General features: G+C 35.1%; 1 protein-coding gene across 1 annotated transcript; it reads left to right on the forward strand.

The window, feature by feature from the left end:
• Positions 1-3,395: 3,395 nt before the first annotated feature.
• ero1a (endoplasmic reticulum oxidoreductase 1 alpha) lies at positions 3,396-11,866 on the forward strand. The gene is made up of 16 exons (XM_053510362.1): positions 3,396-3,634; positions 4,584-4,703; positions 4,793-4,876; positions 5,220-5,258; positions 5,378-5,454; positions 6,280-6,353; positions 6,909-7,029; positions 7,855-7,901; positions 8,035-8,046; positions 9,426-9,449; positions 9,534-9,626; positions 9,725-9,971; positions 10,064-10,133; positions 10,225-10,311; positions 10,409-10,545; positions 10,695-11,866. Exons 1-16 carry the CDS (start codon positions 3,533-3,535, stop codon positions 10,756-10,758), a joined length of 1,398 nt encoding a protein of 465 aa, XP_053366337.1. The 5' UTR covers positions 3,396-3,532; the 3' UTR covers positions 10,759-11,866.
• Positions 11,867-14,396: the final 2,530 nt, after the last annotated feature.

The following is a 14,396-nucleotide window of genomic DNA, read 5'->3' on the forward strand; positions in this document are numbered from 1 at the left end:
TCAGTGCTGTTTTCTATTCAAATAATCATATAGACACTGAATTAAACACTGAACTGGATCAGAAAATGTGCCAAATCCAATCTGATACTGACCTAGCTTCAAGAGAATTTTCAGTATGCTCAACTGGGTCACATAATAGTCTATAAATACTGTTTTAACAACCAACCAGCCTGGCCTACTGACCCACAAGTACATCATGGGTTCTAAACATAATTGGCGAGAGAAGGAGTAATGTCTTAAAATACAATATATTTGCACAATTCTCATGCATTCCTACATAATTGTTTACCCCAAAGCTCATTCAGCTTAAGAGGGAACAAAGTTGTTTGCTGGCATTAGGAGTTTGAACCCAAGCTGTTTTTATGTCCCCGAAACACATGCATGTTCTGAGCAGTACACGATTCCACTGATGCCCCAAGGCTCAAGTAAATACACTGTAAATCTGCCAGAAGCTAATTACTGTACCAAGCTCTACTGATCAAATTCACTCACTGACTCATTCAGTTACTCACTTTACTGTCAAGTGGGTATGGAAGATATTTTGAAATAGGCTCAATACACAACTGACTGCAAAGTAAGAAGTGATATTTAATTTAACAAGAGCTAATTGGCATTAACTGGAACAATACTTTAATTACATGGGGATTAATAAATAATAACATAAATATATTTAATAACATGATAATAATTTGGCACCATCTAGTGGCTAAATGAGCATATTACTTAGATGAGCCAAAGTTCATTCATTCATTCATTCATTCATTCATCTTCCATACCACTTAGCCTGTATACAGGGTCGCAGGGGCCGATCCCAGGAGATTTTGGGCATGATGCAGGGTACACTCTGGACAGGGTGCCAATCCATTGCAGGGCACACACACTACAGACAAATTTGTGACACTAGTCAATCTAACTGGCATGTCTTTGGACTGTGATTGGAGTACTTGGTGGAATCCCAGCAAACCTTTGACTCTGGAGGTACGAGGCCACAGCGCTAAACCCTTAAGCTACCGTGCCATCTGACAAAAGTTAAGAGGAAAAAAAGGTGCAATCTGCACTCACTATTAAAATGTCACAACATGTAGAATCATTGCTTTTGATTATCTCTGTCTCTTTTTTTTCAAGGGATATTGCAAGCACAATCCTGCATGTCTCTAAATTGTGTTTAATGCATTTTCTAAATCTTAGCAATCTCTCTTAAACTTAAATCTTAGAAGTTCATTGGCATACCTAAAATAAAACTTGCTACCTGCGCACACACAATTGCTTGTTAAATGTACTATTTTAAAGATGTGACTTTAATGTAGAGTTGCATAAACGTTTGCTGTTATACAGCTCTGTTATATGGCTCTTCTACTAATCTGGGAAGGCTTCACTAGGTTTTGAGGCATGGTTTTGTTGATTTATTAGTTGTGTCAACCAGACACAAGAACATTAAGCCACAAGGCCTCGGGTGCAACTGGTGTTTGAGTTTATCTCAAAATATGGTTGAGTTCAGGGATCTGTGCAGGCCACTCATATTTTGGCAAAGCATGCCTTCATGGACCTTGATTCGAATTCATGGCGTGCTGTCATGCTGGAACAGGTTTGGGCCGTTTGGATACAGGGAAGAAAATTTTTTTGGGCTGCAGTGACATTTTCGAGACATTTTATTGGCAATAGTTTGGGGAAAGAACCAGGTCTGCACAACCAATTGGCTGTACATGTCATTTTTATTTATAAATCTTATAAACCAGAATAAAAACGTTAGCTCTTTAATGAAAAAAATCCTCAAAATATTTTTTCTTTGTAGCCCTAACCATCTTTTTATGTTTTTAAATGACCTGTATTCATTCCTATCTCTAATATGACACATATTACTGAAGAATTTTCTGGAATTGTGATTATTGGCGAATTAACAATAAAGTCCACTCTTAAATAAAATGCATGTTTTCTTTTTGGTTTAACAGTAAAGAAATTATATATTAAAACAAACTGTAGTAAAGAGTGTTTCACTCACTCATCTATACCACATTACCCGGGAATCGAACCCGGACCCTGGGGATTAAACCACCATGCTGTCTAGAGTTAGTAAGCGTCTTCACAGTAAAAAAAATATATATATTTTAATTACAAAATTAAGACTAGATTTGTTGAATTAAATAGGCCAATTAACGTTACTTATATTTAAATGCAATGCATTACTTATGCAATATGTACATAAACCTTAAAGTTACTGATACTATACTTGCATAAGCAGCAAATAAAATAAAAGTTAGCCTTTGTCGCCATCTAGTGGGCGACATTAAGACATGTCGCTTTAAGGCTAGTAAACGCGAAGTAAATACAGTAACTAGAAGTAAAATTATGTTTGGAGCGCGCGCGCGCGCGCGTGTGTGTGTTCTAAGCGTTCAATGGCAGTTAATATTTTATTGGAATTTCACCCTGCTTTAAAAATCTAAAAAAAGATTTTTAAACACTTAATGGTTTTGTGGCTTGGCATGATGCAGTAGTAAATTACGCAAAGTTTTTTGTTGTGAAATTTGTAGGAATTGCTAAATATTTATAAATATCTAATAGGTTATGTGCTTGTGTAACAGGGGAACTCCCTTTCTCTATCCAAATATAGTTCCTCTTTTAACTTAAAAATATTTTTTTCTTTCTATAAAGAATAGAAATTCGTGATTTTTAAATAAATGTATGTTTTTATTTTTTTCTTTCCTCCGATATTGTTTCTTCTCCTGTTTCATATATTATTATATTATAAATATAATCTTTTTTTTTGTCCTCCTCATTTCTGAAAGGCACAAGCGGGTTCAGCGCGGTTATCTCGCTTGCCTGCACGTTGGCGCCGCCTAGCGACCGGATTTGTTACAGGCTAAACAAATTACGGTAGTCCATAACATACACGTACGCTTCCAAATCCATCAATAAATATGAGAAATAGTCTTTACCGACTGACATCTTTAAATAATGAATATACTGATAAATAAATCCAAATTAAATTTGTAAATATATATTCATCAGTTCAGTAAATTATTTATATCCGATATTTGTCAGTATTTCTATAAATCCATAAAAAGATACAACCAACTGTAATTAATTAATTTAAATATTTTCATACAATAAACATTATTTTGCTCATTAAATTATATTTGTAATGTCTTAAAATTATTGACAGTATTTATTTCATCATTTGTCTTAATATTAGTAGATGATCAGTCATTTTAATTTAACATATCCAGGCGAAAATACTAAAAACATCTTTATTTCCTAGATAAGTGCACTAAGTAGGGCGTGAAAGCGGCTTGTACACCCACAGCGTAGTGCGCTTAATGTCCGATAGGGAGCAGTGTTGGTTCGGGACACAAGTCACGTCCTTCACGTAGGAAGCAGGAAGTGACTGAAAGTGGGAATCAAACGCTGTGACACATCATACATACATCAAACACACACACACACACACACCGAGAAAACCTTTTAAAACTCCAGCTTACTCCAGGCGATAACTGGAACTCCGACCGTGTTTAAGTTTACAGATGACGGCAGTAAAATGAAGTCATTATCATTATTACTTTATATCACCTCAGGTGTGCTGGTGTGTCCTGAATCAGGCAGTGTGGAGAGCTCTGCTGCACACAGGTGCTTCTGCAAAGTAAGTTTCACTTGACATCTAATGCTACATGCACAATATTCAGGGTTATATATATGTGTGTGTGTGTGTGTGTGTGTGTTCATATTTTCTATTGAATGTAGTTCCAGGTTTAGTTGTTTCCAGTTGGAGTTGATGAGGTAGTTTGTGTTGTAGTAGTAGTTGTTGGTGTAGTTGTAGTAATATAGTTGTAGAAAAAGTTGTGGTTGTGTGTGTAGTTGTTGTAGAAATTTTGTAGCTGTAATTTTTGTAAAAGTAGTTGTAGAAATTGTTGTATTGTTATAAAACTATAGCTGTAATTGTGGTAAAAGTTGTAGAAATAATTTTAAAAGTAGTAGTTTCGAAACTTATCGTTATTACCGTTATAAAATAATAGTTGTAGAAATTGTTATTGCTGTAAAAGTGGTAGTTGTTAAACTGTGGTTGTAATTGTTGTAAAAGTAGTAGTTAGAGAACTTGTTGTAGTTGTAATTGAAAGTAGAATTATATAGTCATTAATTTACAGGTGTGGTGATAATTATAAAAGTTGTTTTAGTATTAGCAATAGTTGTAGTTGTTGTAGTTGTAGTAGTTAGTGTGTATATGTTGTAGCATGTCCAGTTAAACCTGACAGGGTCTTTTAAATTTTCATTACAATTCACCGTTTATTAATAAATATAAAACACAAACATACAAATTAAGACAAACACAATTAACCACAAAACTATGACCAAGACGTAAGGAGGATAAGATGTCTTGATGGGTTAAAATTGTCCGCCAGTAGAGGGTCTCGGGGCGATTTTAGGGAGGCGTGTTCGGTTACATCTCAATTGTAAACAGTAAAACATTTTAATCAACAAAGTTAAAATAAAAGCAATTTAGTACAAGTAGTTTGTAGTGCAATTGGTTTGTAACTTAGTCAAACGTAACTGATTGATTATTTATTCATGTGCTTGTTTATTTTCTATCTCAGGTCACTGGAACTCTGGACGATTGTGCCTGCGATGTGGAAACAATCGATACCTTCAACAACAGGAAGCTTTTCCCCCAACTTCAGAAACTCCTATCGTCTGATTACTTCAGGTTCTATAAGGTGCGATGCCTTTCTGCACGTTCTAAGGATTGAAATTTGGTTTTAATTGGTTGTCTGCTATTCATTTACAACAAAATTCTACTATTTAGGTGAATCTAAACAACCCGTGTCCATTCTGGACGGACAGCGGCCACTGTGGTCTCAGAGACTGCGCCGTAAAGCCATGCAAACCTGTGAGTATTTTGGCTCCATACAGCAGTAGTGCTACTTATTGTACTGTAATATATCGACGTTTAAGATCTAGACAAAGGGGGCGGGGCCTCTGTGGTTGTCAGTTCTAGTGGAAGAGGCAGGTGTTTCTGTTAGTTCTAACGAAGAGGGTGTGATCTGTACATTTGTTTAAGTAAAGATTTTTCCACTAGTGCACTAGTTGTCTTGAAACAACGTAATCCTGCCTTTAATTTATAATACAATATAAATGCAATAAAATATATACATTACAACCAAAAAGTAAAAAAAACATTGTACTTTTGCTTCTTCGAAATTATAATGTCTGATCTCCATTATGTTGTACAGAATGAAGTACCTGAAGGGCTGAAATCCAGCAGCTACAAGGTACAGTTTGAGCAATGCCAACCATATCAGCTGCGTCACTTCTATTATCAGTACTGTGGAGACTGTATTTAATGGCTGTATGTGTGCACCTGTATTTCTATATCTCTGTGTGAGAACAGTATTCATTCGAAGCCAGCCAGCACACAAAGGAGTGTGAAATGGCAGAGAAACTCGGCGCTGTCAACAGCTCTTTAAGGTACAGTACACAGTGGCGAATTCTACTCAACACCTAACCTGAAATGTACACATGGGCTGTTTTTCTTTTACAGATAAAGTGTGTGATGAATGAGTTACACGTATATCCGTCACACTTGGAGTTACCTATGGATCGCAATCTGTGTATCATCGGTCATTTAGTGCATGTACTGTAATGTGTATTATTTACTTACCTATCTATTTTTGGTTTATGTCATAACACTGACAAAGCAAGAAGTAAAAAAAAAACTCTGTCTGTCTAAAATGCTGATTGACTACAGGGGAAAGTGGAAAAAAAAGCACTTTTACTCTTACTCCTGGTCACTCTCACTTTATGCAGTGTTATGCAGATGAACTTGGGCTGGTTTTCTTTGGTTGCAAAGAGCATCTTAAAATGTTTTGCTTTAATATGTACTTCATGCACATGTGGAAAATAATTGCCGTCTTTACCACCAGCAGAGAGATTTTGCTCTTGTAAGTTTGTAAATAAAGTAGTGCAGCTGAAATCTCCAGATTTTTCAAATTCATGTCTCACATAGGAAACTAAGTAAATAAAATAATGCATTGTTTCTCATGGAGCCGGGATTGTTATCTCCAGTCCTGGAGGGCCAGTATCCAGCACAGCACAGTTTAGATTCTTTTGCTCAAAAACAACTAGTCTGTTAATTACCAGGTTCAGTGTGTGTTTAAGTGTTGGTAGTGTGTTGGACGTGCTGGCTCTCCAGGACTGGAGTTGAAGATCCCTGTCAAAGAGACTAGGCGTTTTTGTGTTGTAAGCTCTGGTGTTGTGTAAGTCCTGACTTACACAAGTGCTTGTGTTGTGCAGTGATGAAACCCGGCAGGCTCTGGACGACTGGAACCGGCACGATGACGAGGCCGACCGTTTCTGCATGCACGATGGTAACTTTAGCAGATCGAAGACATTTGTACGGAAGTCAAAGTTTTACCTACAACATAAATTAAGAAACTTTGAGTCAAATGTCAAGATTATAATGTTAAGGTTTATGTAGGAGTGTTAGAAGTGGTGTTAAGAAACTGCAATATAATTTGTTCAGAATATGCCTTGACCTCTATAAATGTTCAAAATTATTGGAACATCCTTTAAAACTGCCTAAAATACAATATTGAGTAATTTGGGTTCAGTGGTTGCAATTTTCATATTGAAAAGGATGTATCTAGTCAAATCAAAATAAAAAACATTAATAATATTGGTTGACATTTGACTGAATAATTGTGTTTCTAATAACTGAAATAAACAACTTTATCGGAAGTTCTAGGAAGTTAGCATTCAGTGTTGTTTGCTTTACAATATTAATAATGGTATGCCATTAAGTTCAGTGGTCTCTCTCTCTCTCTCTCTGTTTTTCTTCTATATACAGTATGTACACAGACAGGCTCGTCTTGTTTTTATCTGTCCTCCCAGAACTTCTTTATTAATTTTTTTTTTTCTCTCAGATGAAGACTCTCCGGATTCGCAGTACGTTGATCTCCTCCTGAACCCTGAGCGATACACTGGATATAAGGGTCCAGAGGCCTGGCAGATCTGGAACAGTATATATGAGGAGAACTGTTTCAAGTAAGGTCACAGTCAACAGTTTGAAAAATAGATAACATGCTGTTCATCTCTCACAGGAAATTGGTTAGTTTGTCAGAAGCTTAGATGAGAATCAGGGTGCGTCAGTGGAAAGTGCAGAAAAATACTACAGGGAGCTGATCAAGGCTGAGTTTCCCCAAAGCGCTGCAAATTATTTTTATATTCTTAAGGAATAAAATATTACGAAATTATTATTGTTGTCTTTATTCCTTTGTAATAGCATGCACACTAGTGTTTTACCCATTAATTATTTTACATAATTAAATCAGGTGCTTATAGTGGTTTTACTGGCGGTTATAAACGCGGTGTACACTTCCTGGTTTGTTAGAAAACCTTATGAGTGTTTTGGAGATTGAAGTTCATCTTCAAGATTATAATGCTAAGGTTTATGTAGCGTGTTTTAATTTGTGGCAGTGTCTGACCCTGGACTGTTTATATTTGGCTGTAAATTTTTAACCAACTGACAGGGTTGTGATATTTAAATCTCAGCCCCCGCCAATAGTGCAGGCAATATACTCATAGCAGCAAAAACAGACCACCAGGCCACGTGTCACGTCTGTACTGAGAATAATTAAACATACAAATATTTGCTCAGATCAGGTCTGGTAGTTTGCTTTGCATGTGGTCTGTTTGCAGTAATGCATGAAACCAACAGATATTTGTTTAATTATAGTATAAATTATAATTATTGGTTTACCCAATAAACTAAATTTAGTCTATTTCCTAAATGTTACACTTTTTTTCTTTTTTCTTTGCTTTTAACACGTAATGCAAATTAAAACTAATTGTTTTGTACTACACTTTCAGACCGTATACTGTTAAACGACCACTGAACCCTCTGGTCTCGAGCAATGGTAAGACTTTTGTTTTTTATGTGAGGTTTTGCCTTTGAAATTAAATACACAGCATACAAAACAAAAATTATCTTTTAAACATTAAGCTGTTTTTTTTTTTTTAATTAACTCAGCTTTGTTGTTTGTGTTGCAGGAGACAGTGAAGGTAAGAGACATTTCTGTGAAATTGAGTTATTTTGAATGTTGATTTAATTGTCTTGAATGTTTTAATGATTAACAAAGTGTTTTTTTAAAAGTACTATGATGATAATTGTGCTAAAGTTGACATATTTGTCATGTACCTTCAAAAAACATTGGGTTGGGCTATTTATTCTAAAGTTTTAACATAACGCTTGTATTAATGTTTGTCTAGTTCGAAAGTCTTAACTATTCCAATATTCTAAAGTTTTTAAATGTCAAATTTAAATTTTAATTGTAAAGTTCTAAAGGCTTTTTAAAGACGTTAACATGGAAAGCTTGTCTTGGTTCTAAAGCTGCCTATGATCTAAATGCTCATTCAATATTTTATTCCAAAGTTTAACTGTAAAGTTTTAAAGACTGGCAGTTTTTTAAATCATAATTTTTAAAAAGCTTTAAAGCTTTGTTTTAAATATTCTAAAGGCTGACTTCTGTTGTTTTTCATTGTTGGAAAGTTTAACTGTAAAGTTCTAAAGACTGACATAATTGATCCGGTATATTAAAAACTGACTTGCTTTTTATTATCCACTAGATAATTATAGAAAAGTTTCATTATAAAATTATTCTTGTTATAAATCTTTTAACACCCATTTGAAAAGTTTAAATAGTTGTTCCTAAGCTCTTAAGGTTAATTTAAATATTTAATATAGACATCTGAGGCTTGTCTCGATTGTTGTAAAACTTTTAAGGTGATCCTAATTGTCCTAAAGTTCTAAAGGTTGTATTAATAATTTTTATATACACTTATTTGTTCTCAAATTTTGAATAGTTATTTATTATTTTAATTTCATATATTTTAAATCCTTCTAATTATCTAAATGCTTAATCACTGCTTACCACAAACCTTACCTATAAAATTTTAAACATAAAGTTTTAAAGGCTGGCAGACTATATATTTACAACATTCTAGCAATTTTCTTATTTGTGTAAAGTTTTTAAGCTTTGTCTTAACTCTTTCGACATTCTAAAGGCTGACCTCTAAAGTTCTAAAGGGTTCTGTTTTATATAAAGTTCTAATGCTTGTTTTAATTGTTGAGAAGTTTACCTGTAAAGCTGTAAAGCCTGACATAATTATTCCTTTAAGTTATGTCTTAAAAGTTGACTTAGACGTTATGGATCGATAAAGAGTAGGGTTGGGTACCGAAACCCGATGCCAATATGCCACCGGTACCTATATAACCTGTATGTACTAAAACCGAATGAGACCGCAGATTTTGGTGCCTCACTTTGGTGCCACAATTTAAGTTGAATTAATATAAATAAAAGTTTTAAGATGTAAACAATTTGTTATATAGTGAATGTCAGTGTAAAAGAACATCCATTTGTAAAGCTCTTTTTGTATTTCAGGGGGATTTTACAAGTGGCTGGAAGGTAAGCAGCAGTTGCTTCTTACATATGTGTGAATGTGTTGAAGTGCGCATTTTGTTCTTTATCATGCTTTTTCTCCATATGTAGGTCTGTGTGTGGAGAAAAGAGCTTTCTTCAGGCTCGTCTCTGGACTGCATGCTAGCATAAATGTTCACCTGAGTGCCAGGTACCTGCTGGATGGTGAGTCACATTGATCTGTGGTTCAAAGTCTGTTCAAATGTTCAAATCTATCTATATCTATTAATGTTAAACATTGCTTTCTGTTTGTAATTGATCAGATAACTGGTTTGAGAGGATATGGGGTCCCAACGTTACCGAGTTCCAGCTGAGATTTGATGAAGAACTGACGAAAGGAGAAGGACCCAAGCGTCTGAGGAATCTCTACTTCATTTATCTGATCGAGCTCCGTGCCCTGGCTAAAGTCCTGCCTTTCTTTGAACGTCCCTCCATCCATCTGTACACGGGAGATCCAAAACAAGACAAGCAGATTAAAGACCTGCTCCTAGAGCTCCTCCATATGGCCAAGTAAGAGGATGATAAGCCGCTTTTTACACGAGAGGTAGATTGTTTTTTTCTTCATGCATGTTTATTTGAAAGCAACAAATTTGTCCTTCCAGGTCTTTCCCATTGCACTTTGATGAAACCACTCTGTTTGCAGGCGATAAGAAGGAAGCAGCAAAACTGAAAGTCAGTACATGGCACCTACATTTCTTTTCAGTAAAGAAAAAAATTACGCATTAAACTGTGTCACCTGATCTGTTACTTGTCTGTTCATCAGGAAGACCTCAGGCTGACCTTTAAGAACATCTCCAGGATCATGGACTGCGTAGGATGCTTCAAGTGTAGACTGTGGGGCAAACTGCAGGTATGACAAGCAAAAGTTGTTCCTAATGTCCCATGACTGATTTGAAAGAAGTATCTACAGTATGCTAGATTACATTAGTTTTGAATTTCTTATTTAGACCCAGGGTTTAGGTACAGTTCTGAAGATCCTGTTCTCCGAGAAGCAAATCGAAACACTTCCCCAGTCCAGTAACGCTAAACCGTCCTTCCAGTTGAGTCGGCAGGAGATCGTTTCCCTCTTCAATGCTTTCGGGAGGTACGTGACAATTCATAGGATTGTTAAGGCATGTGACGTCATGGATATCTGACCAAGAACCACCAAGAATTTCAGTTCAGAATAAAAAAAAGTTTGGGAATGTGGGAAAGCCTTTTACTAATAAGTTATGTCTTTTTCTTCTTTTTCAGAATTTCAACAAGTATTCGAGAACTGGAAAATTTCCGGGAGCTGCTATCTGACCTCAAGCAATGAAAGCTCCTTGACGTGCGTGAACAGCCAGCTACTGTATCTGTCAACCAAGACATGTTTGAAAATGCAAGTTTGCTTCTTCGGGGTTTCACAGGAGTAAGAAGGAGATCATAGCTAGCAGTTAAGCCAGTCATGTATACCTTATTATTCATAAATATGGACAGAACAATGTTGCAGAACTAAAAACAGTGTGACATTTTGAAGCTGAATCACGTTCTTTCTCAGCATGCAGTCTGGTGTGGCTTGGCGCTAATTGTTTAGGTGTGATGCTTTAAGCAGTCAAACTGTTAGCTTATAAACTCTCTTTATAAGGTCTGTTGGTAGAGAAGAAAACTTCAACCACCAAACATGTCTTCGTTAACAGGTTATAATTGAAAAAAAAGGAAAAATATATCATTTTTGCCAAACAGTTTATTTAGCCGTGACTCAGGAAGTGTGGTTTAAAATAATGAGAAACTTTACAGTTGAAGGAGAAAGTCTCAGTGAGTTCTGTAAAAGTTACACGTCCAGATGAGTTTTTGCTAAAAGAGATACCCCTAAACAAACTGAGCACTTTAACCACTGAGGAATAAAATGTATATATTTAGCACAATTTGCACTATTATCTATGGAATGTATTTCACAAAAAAAAGAAAAAAGGTTATAGGTTAAAATGTTTGATGACTACCCCCAGATAGGATTTTTTTTGCTCAGGGATATAAAACTCCATATTTTGAAATCAATCAGGAAAAAATTAATTATTGTTCTTGTCGAGTCAGGTACTACTGACGAATAAAGATAATTAGTAGGTGATCTTTCTAATATAAACTATTGTTCAGTCTATTGATTAGTGCACCATTTTTGTATCACAATTTTAAGTCATGTCCATTGAGTTGTACATTAAAAAAAGATACATTATTTGTAGCCAAAAAAGTAAAACATCAAAACAAGTAAATAATAAATACATTTACATACACTGTTCATGATAAAATGATGTGAGAAAACTGTATTGTGATTTTTTTTATGTGATAGTAATATATTGTTATATCACCTGCAATTCAGTGCAAATTGTTTGGTTATTCTTCCACAGATTGACAAACACCTTGTAAATGTGTTCCTTCATTAATAAATTTTTTTTACATGCATTCATTCATTCAGCTGATGTTTTTTTAATATATATAATCAGACTTGACGTGGCAGAAACAAGTTCAAGCGGTTTAAGTCTTTACGAAGCACACTAACATTTGAGCACACAACCACTAAACTAAATTTTAAATAATGCAAGACGTGACTTATGTTTGTAGAAGCATTAAATGAAGTATAATGGCTTTTCTGTTTTGTTAGGAACTAAACCCGGACACTTTGATTAATGCATAAAGCTGAAGGTTAATGTCTGGGAGAGTTCAAAAATGTGCAGTTCCTTGAATGACCACTAGGACAACTGGCTTTAATAGTGAGTCAATCCTCATAGAGCTCCATGTTCAACTTTTACAATTTAAATGACCGCTAGATTGCAGGTGTCAAACTGCTATCTGTCTGCTATGCATCACTTTAGCTAACCAGCTAACTGGAATCGTTGTAGTTTAACTTCTCGCAAGAAATGTAGGAGTTGAGAAGAGATGTGAGGGGTATGGATGATGGCATTCAATCGACAGCATTAGCACATAAATTAACGTGAACTATCATAGCATTTTAACTAACCCAAATCCAAGTTTACTAGGCTTGTGGGTGGAACGGAGTTAGGTAGGAAGGCTCCAAACAACAACCAGAGCAGTTTGCTCCTCCTATTTACCCATTCATAGATGAACCAGGGTTTAAGTGGAGTCAGCTATTGACAAAATGGTGCTGAATTCAAAATTTGAATTAAAATTTTGAAAATTTGAATTAAAATTTTGAAAATTTAAATTAAAATTTTGAAAATTTGAATTAAAATTTTGAAAATTTGAATTAAAATTTTGGGTGGTAGGTGGATTAATAAGGCTTACTGGTACAATTTTGAAGCCAGTGGTGCTTTTCTGAATGCTTAATCATCAGAAGTCAGAATTATACACACAGACATTCTACTCTGTTAAGGGTATTTGGTTCATTCCCAACTGGAGAGCGCTGTGGAGTGTGGGCGAGTAGACAACTGACTAGTGCGGCTGTAAGCCAAGCAGAGATATTACGAGTTGATTTACACTGGTGGTCTTGTTAACCGCAGTGCGAGGTATGAATAACCAATTTCAGCTCACTCTTCAGAATTTGTAAAGTGTCTCTAGCATCATTGTTGAGTGATTAACATTAGTGTTAACGTTAGCTTGTGTTATTTTAGTTGGCGAATAAAATTAACACTACAGTGCTGAAAAATATGTGCTACAAGAGATGGACCTTTTAGAAATATGTATTAAAATTGAAATATATACCTTTAATCTGCAGAGACATATACATAATTTAATGAATTAGTATGAACAATTTATTGACAGTGCCGTGAGATTGGGTCTTTCTTAAAAAAACTGCATGAGGCGTCTACTGTAGAGATGCTTTTTAAAAAAGGATGTCATATGATGCTCATCTTTTAAATATTGTATGTCCATACTAAATAAAATTAAACAAGCGTAAAAATGAGTTACAGGACATTGTGTGAAGGGTGTGCAGTCCTATTTTAAAAGCCTTCCAGGTTATTTGATGCAAGACTCCAGGGAGACAAAACATGCGTTACTTGAGTTACACTTAAGGGGGCGCATCTGTATTGTGTTGCATTACTCTAGCTTTTGGATGGTTCTTCATACTGTAAAAATGTTTTGTTTTTTTACATTCTGTACAGTCTATTAATATCTAATAATATAATTTATCATTTTATATTATATTAGTCGTGAGGGCACAGCACAGCCATGCTGATATTCAGCACAACAGCACTCCCTCTCAGTTACAATAAAACAGTTTCACAAACAATTTATTATCATCAGATTATAATTTGTTTCTTAATTTAACCAGTTATTTTGCTCTGCTAATTTATATACTTCCGTGAGCGACGGTGTAATTAACAGCGGTGAAAATAGTTTTAAATTCTTACTGGGATGATGTAGCCAAAAGGTGAGGAGAATAAACCAGAGGTGGTGTATAGTCCTGAGAATCTTACAAGATTTACTTTAATTTTCCAATTATTCTGCTTTAGAATGTCAGCTACATCAACTTCCATGTTTCGAGATCGAATCCCAAATAGCGTTAAATGGAAAGTTAGTGCTCTATGTAGGGTATTTTATTCCTTTTTTTTTTTTTACTGTGTGATTTTTCATCATATTAGGTTCTTTGGGAATCCTGTTTGGAGAAGTTTTTGGGACTCATGGATTGGTAAAGGGGTAAGAACAGGTTAAAATGTTCTAGTGTTAGATTCCTTTGTCTTATTGACACACGATTGACCCCCAAACACCGCAGACATGTTTGAGAACATGGAAAATCCTTCACAGCTTAAATGTTGATGCTCTATGAAATATGACATGTAAAGCTAAAACAATATGTAAAAGTCTCCATCTTAGTTCCTTAGTTAAAAAAAATCACTAAACACAAGCATTTGATCTGAAACAAAGGAAGAGATCATAGCAACTATTTGGGCACAAACTAGGTAGAAATTGGTGAAACAGTGATGCTTAAGAGGTTAATCCTTAAAATCTGGGATTCTTGTC

The sequence above is a fragment of the Clarias gariepinus genome, chromosome 13, assembly GCF_024256425.1.
Source record: "Clarias gariepinus isolate MV-2021 ecotype Netherlands chromosome 13, CGAR_prim_01v2, whole genome shotgun sequence".
In the NCBI taxonomy this organism is placed as follows: Eukaryota; Metazoa; Chordata; class Actinopteri; order Siluriformes; family Clariidae; genus Clarias; species Clarias gariepinus.

Excerpts from the sequence above, each read along its gene's own strand:
- ero1a (XM_053510362.1), top strand. The coding sequence starts at position 3,533 with ATGAAGTCATTATCATTATTACTTTATATCACCTCAGGTGTGCTGGTG. Across the intron at positions 10,134-10,224 it reads AGGAAGCAGCAAAACTGAAA|GAAGACCTCAGGCTGACCTT; the intron begins GTCAGTACATGG and ends TCTGTTCATCAG. Across the intron at positions 10,312-10,408 it reads GACTGTGGGGCAAACTGCAG|ACCCAGGGTTTAGGTACAGT; the intron begins GTATGACAAGCA and ends TTTCTTATTTAG.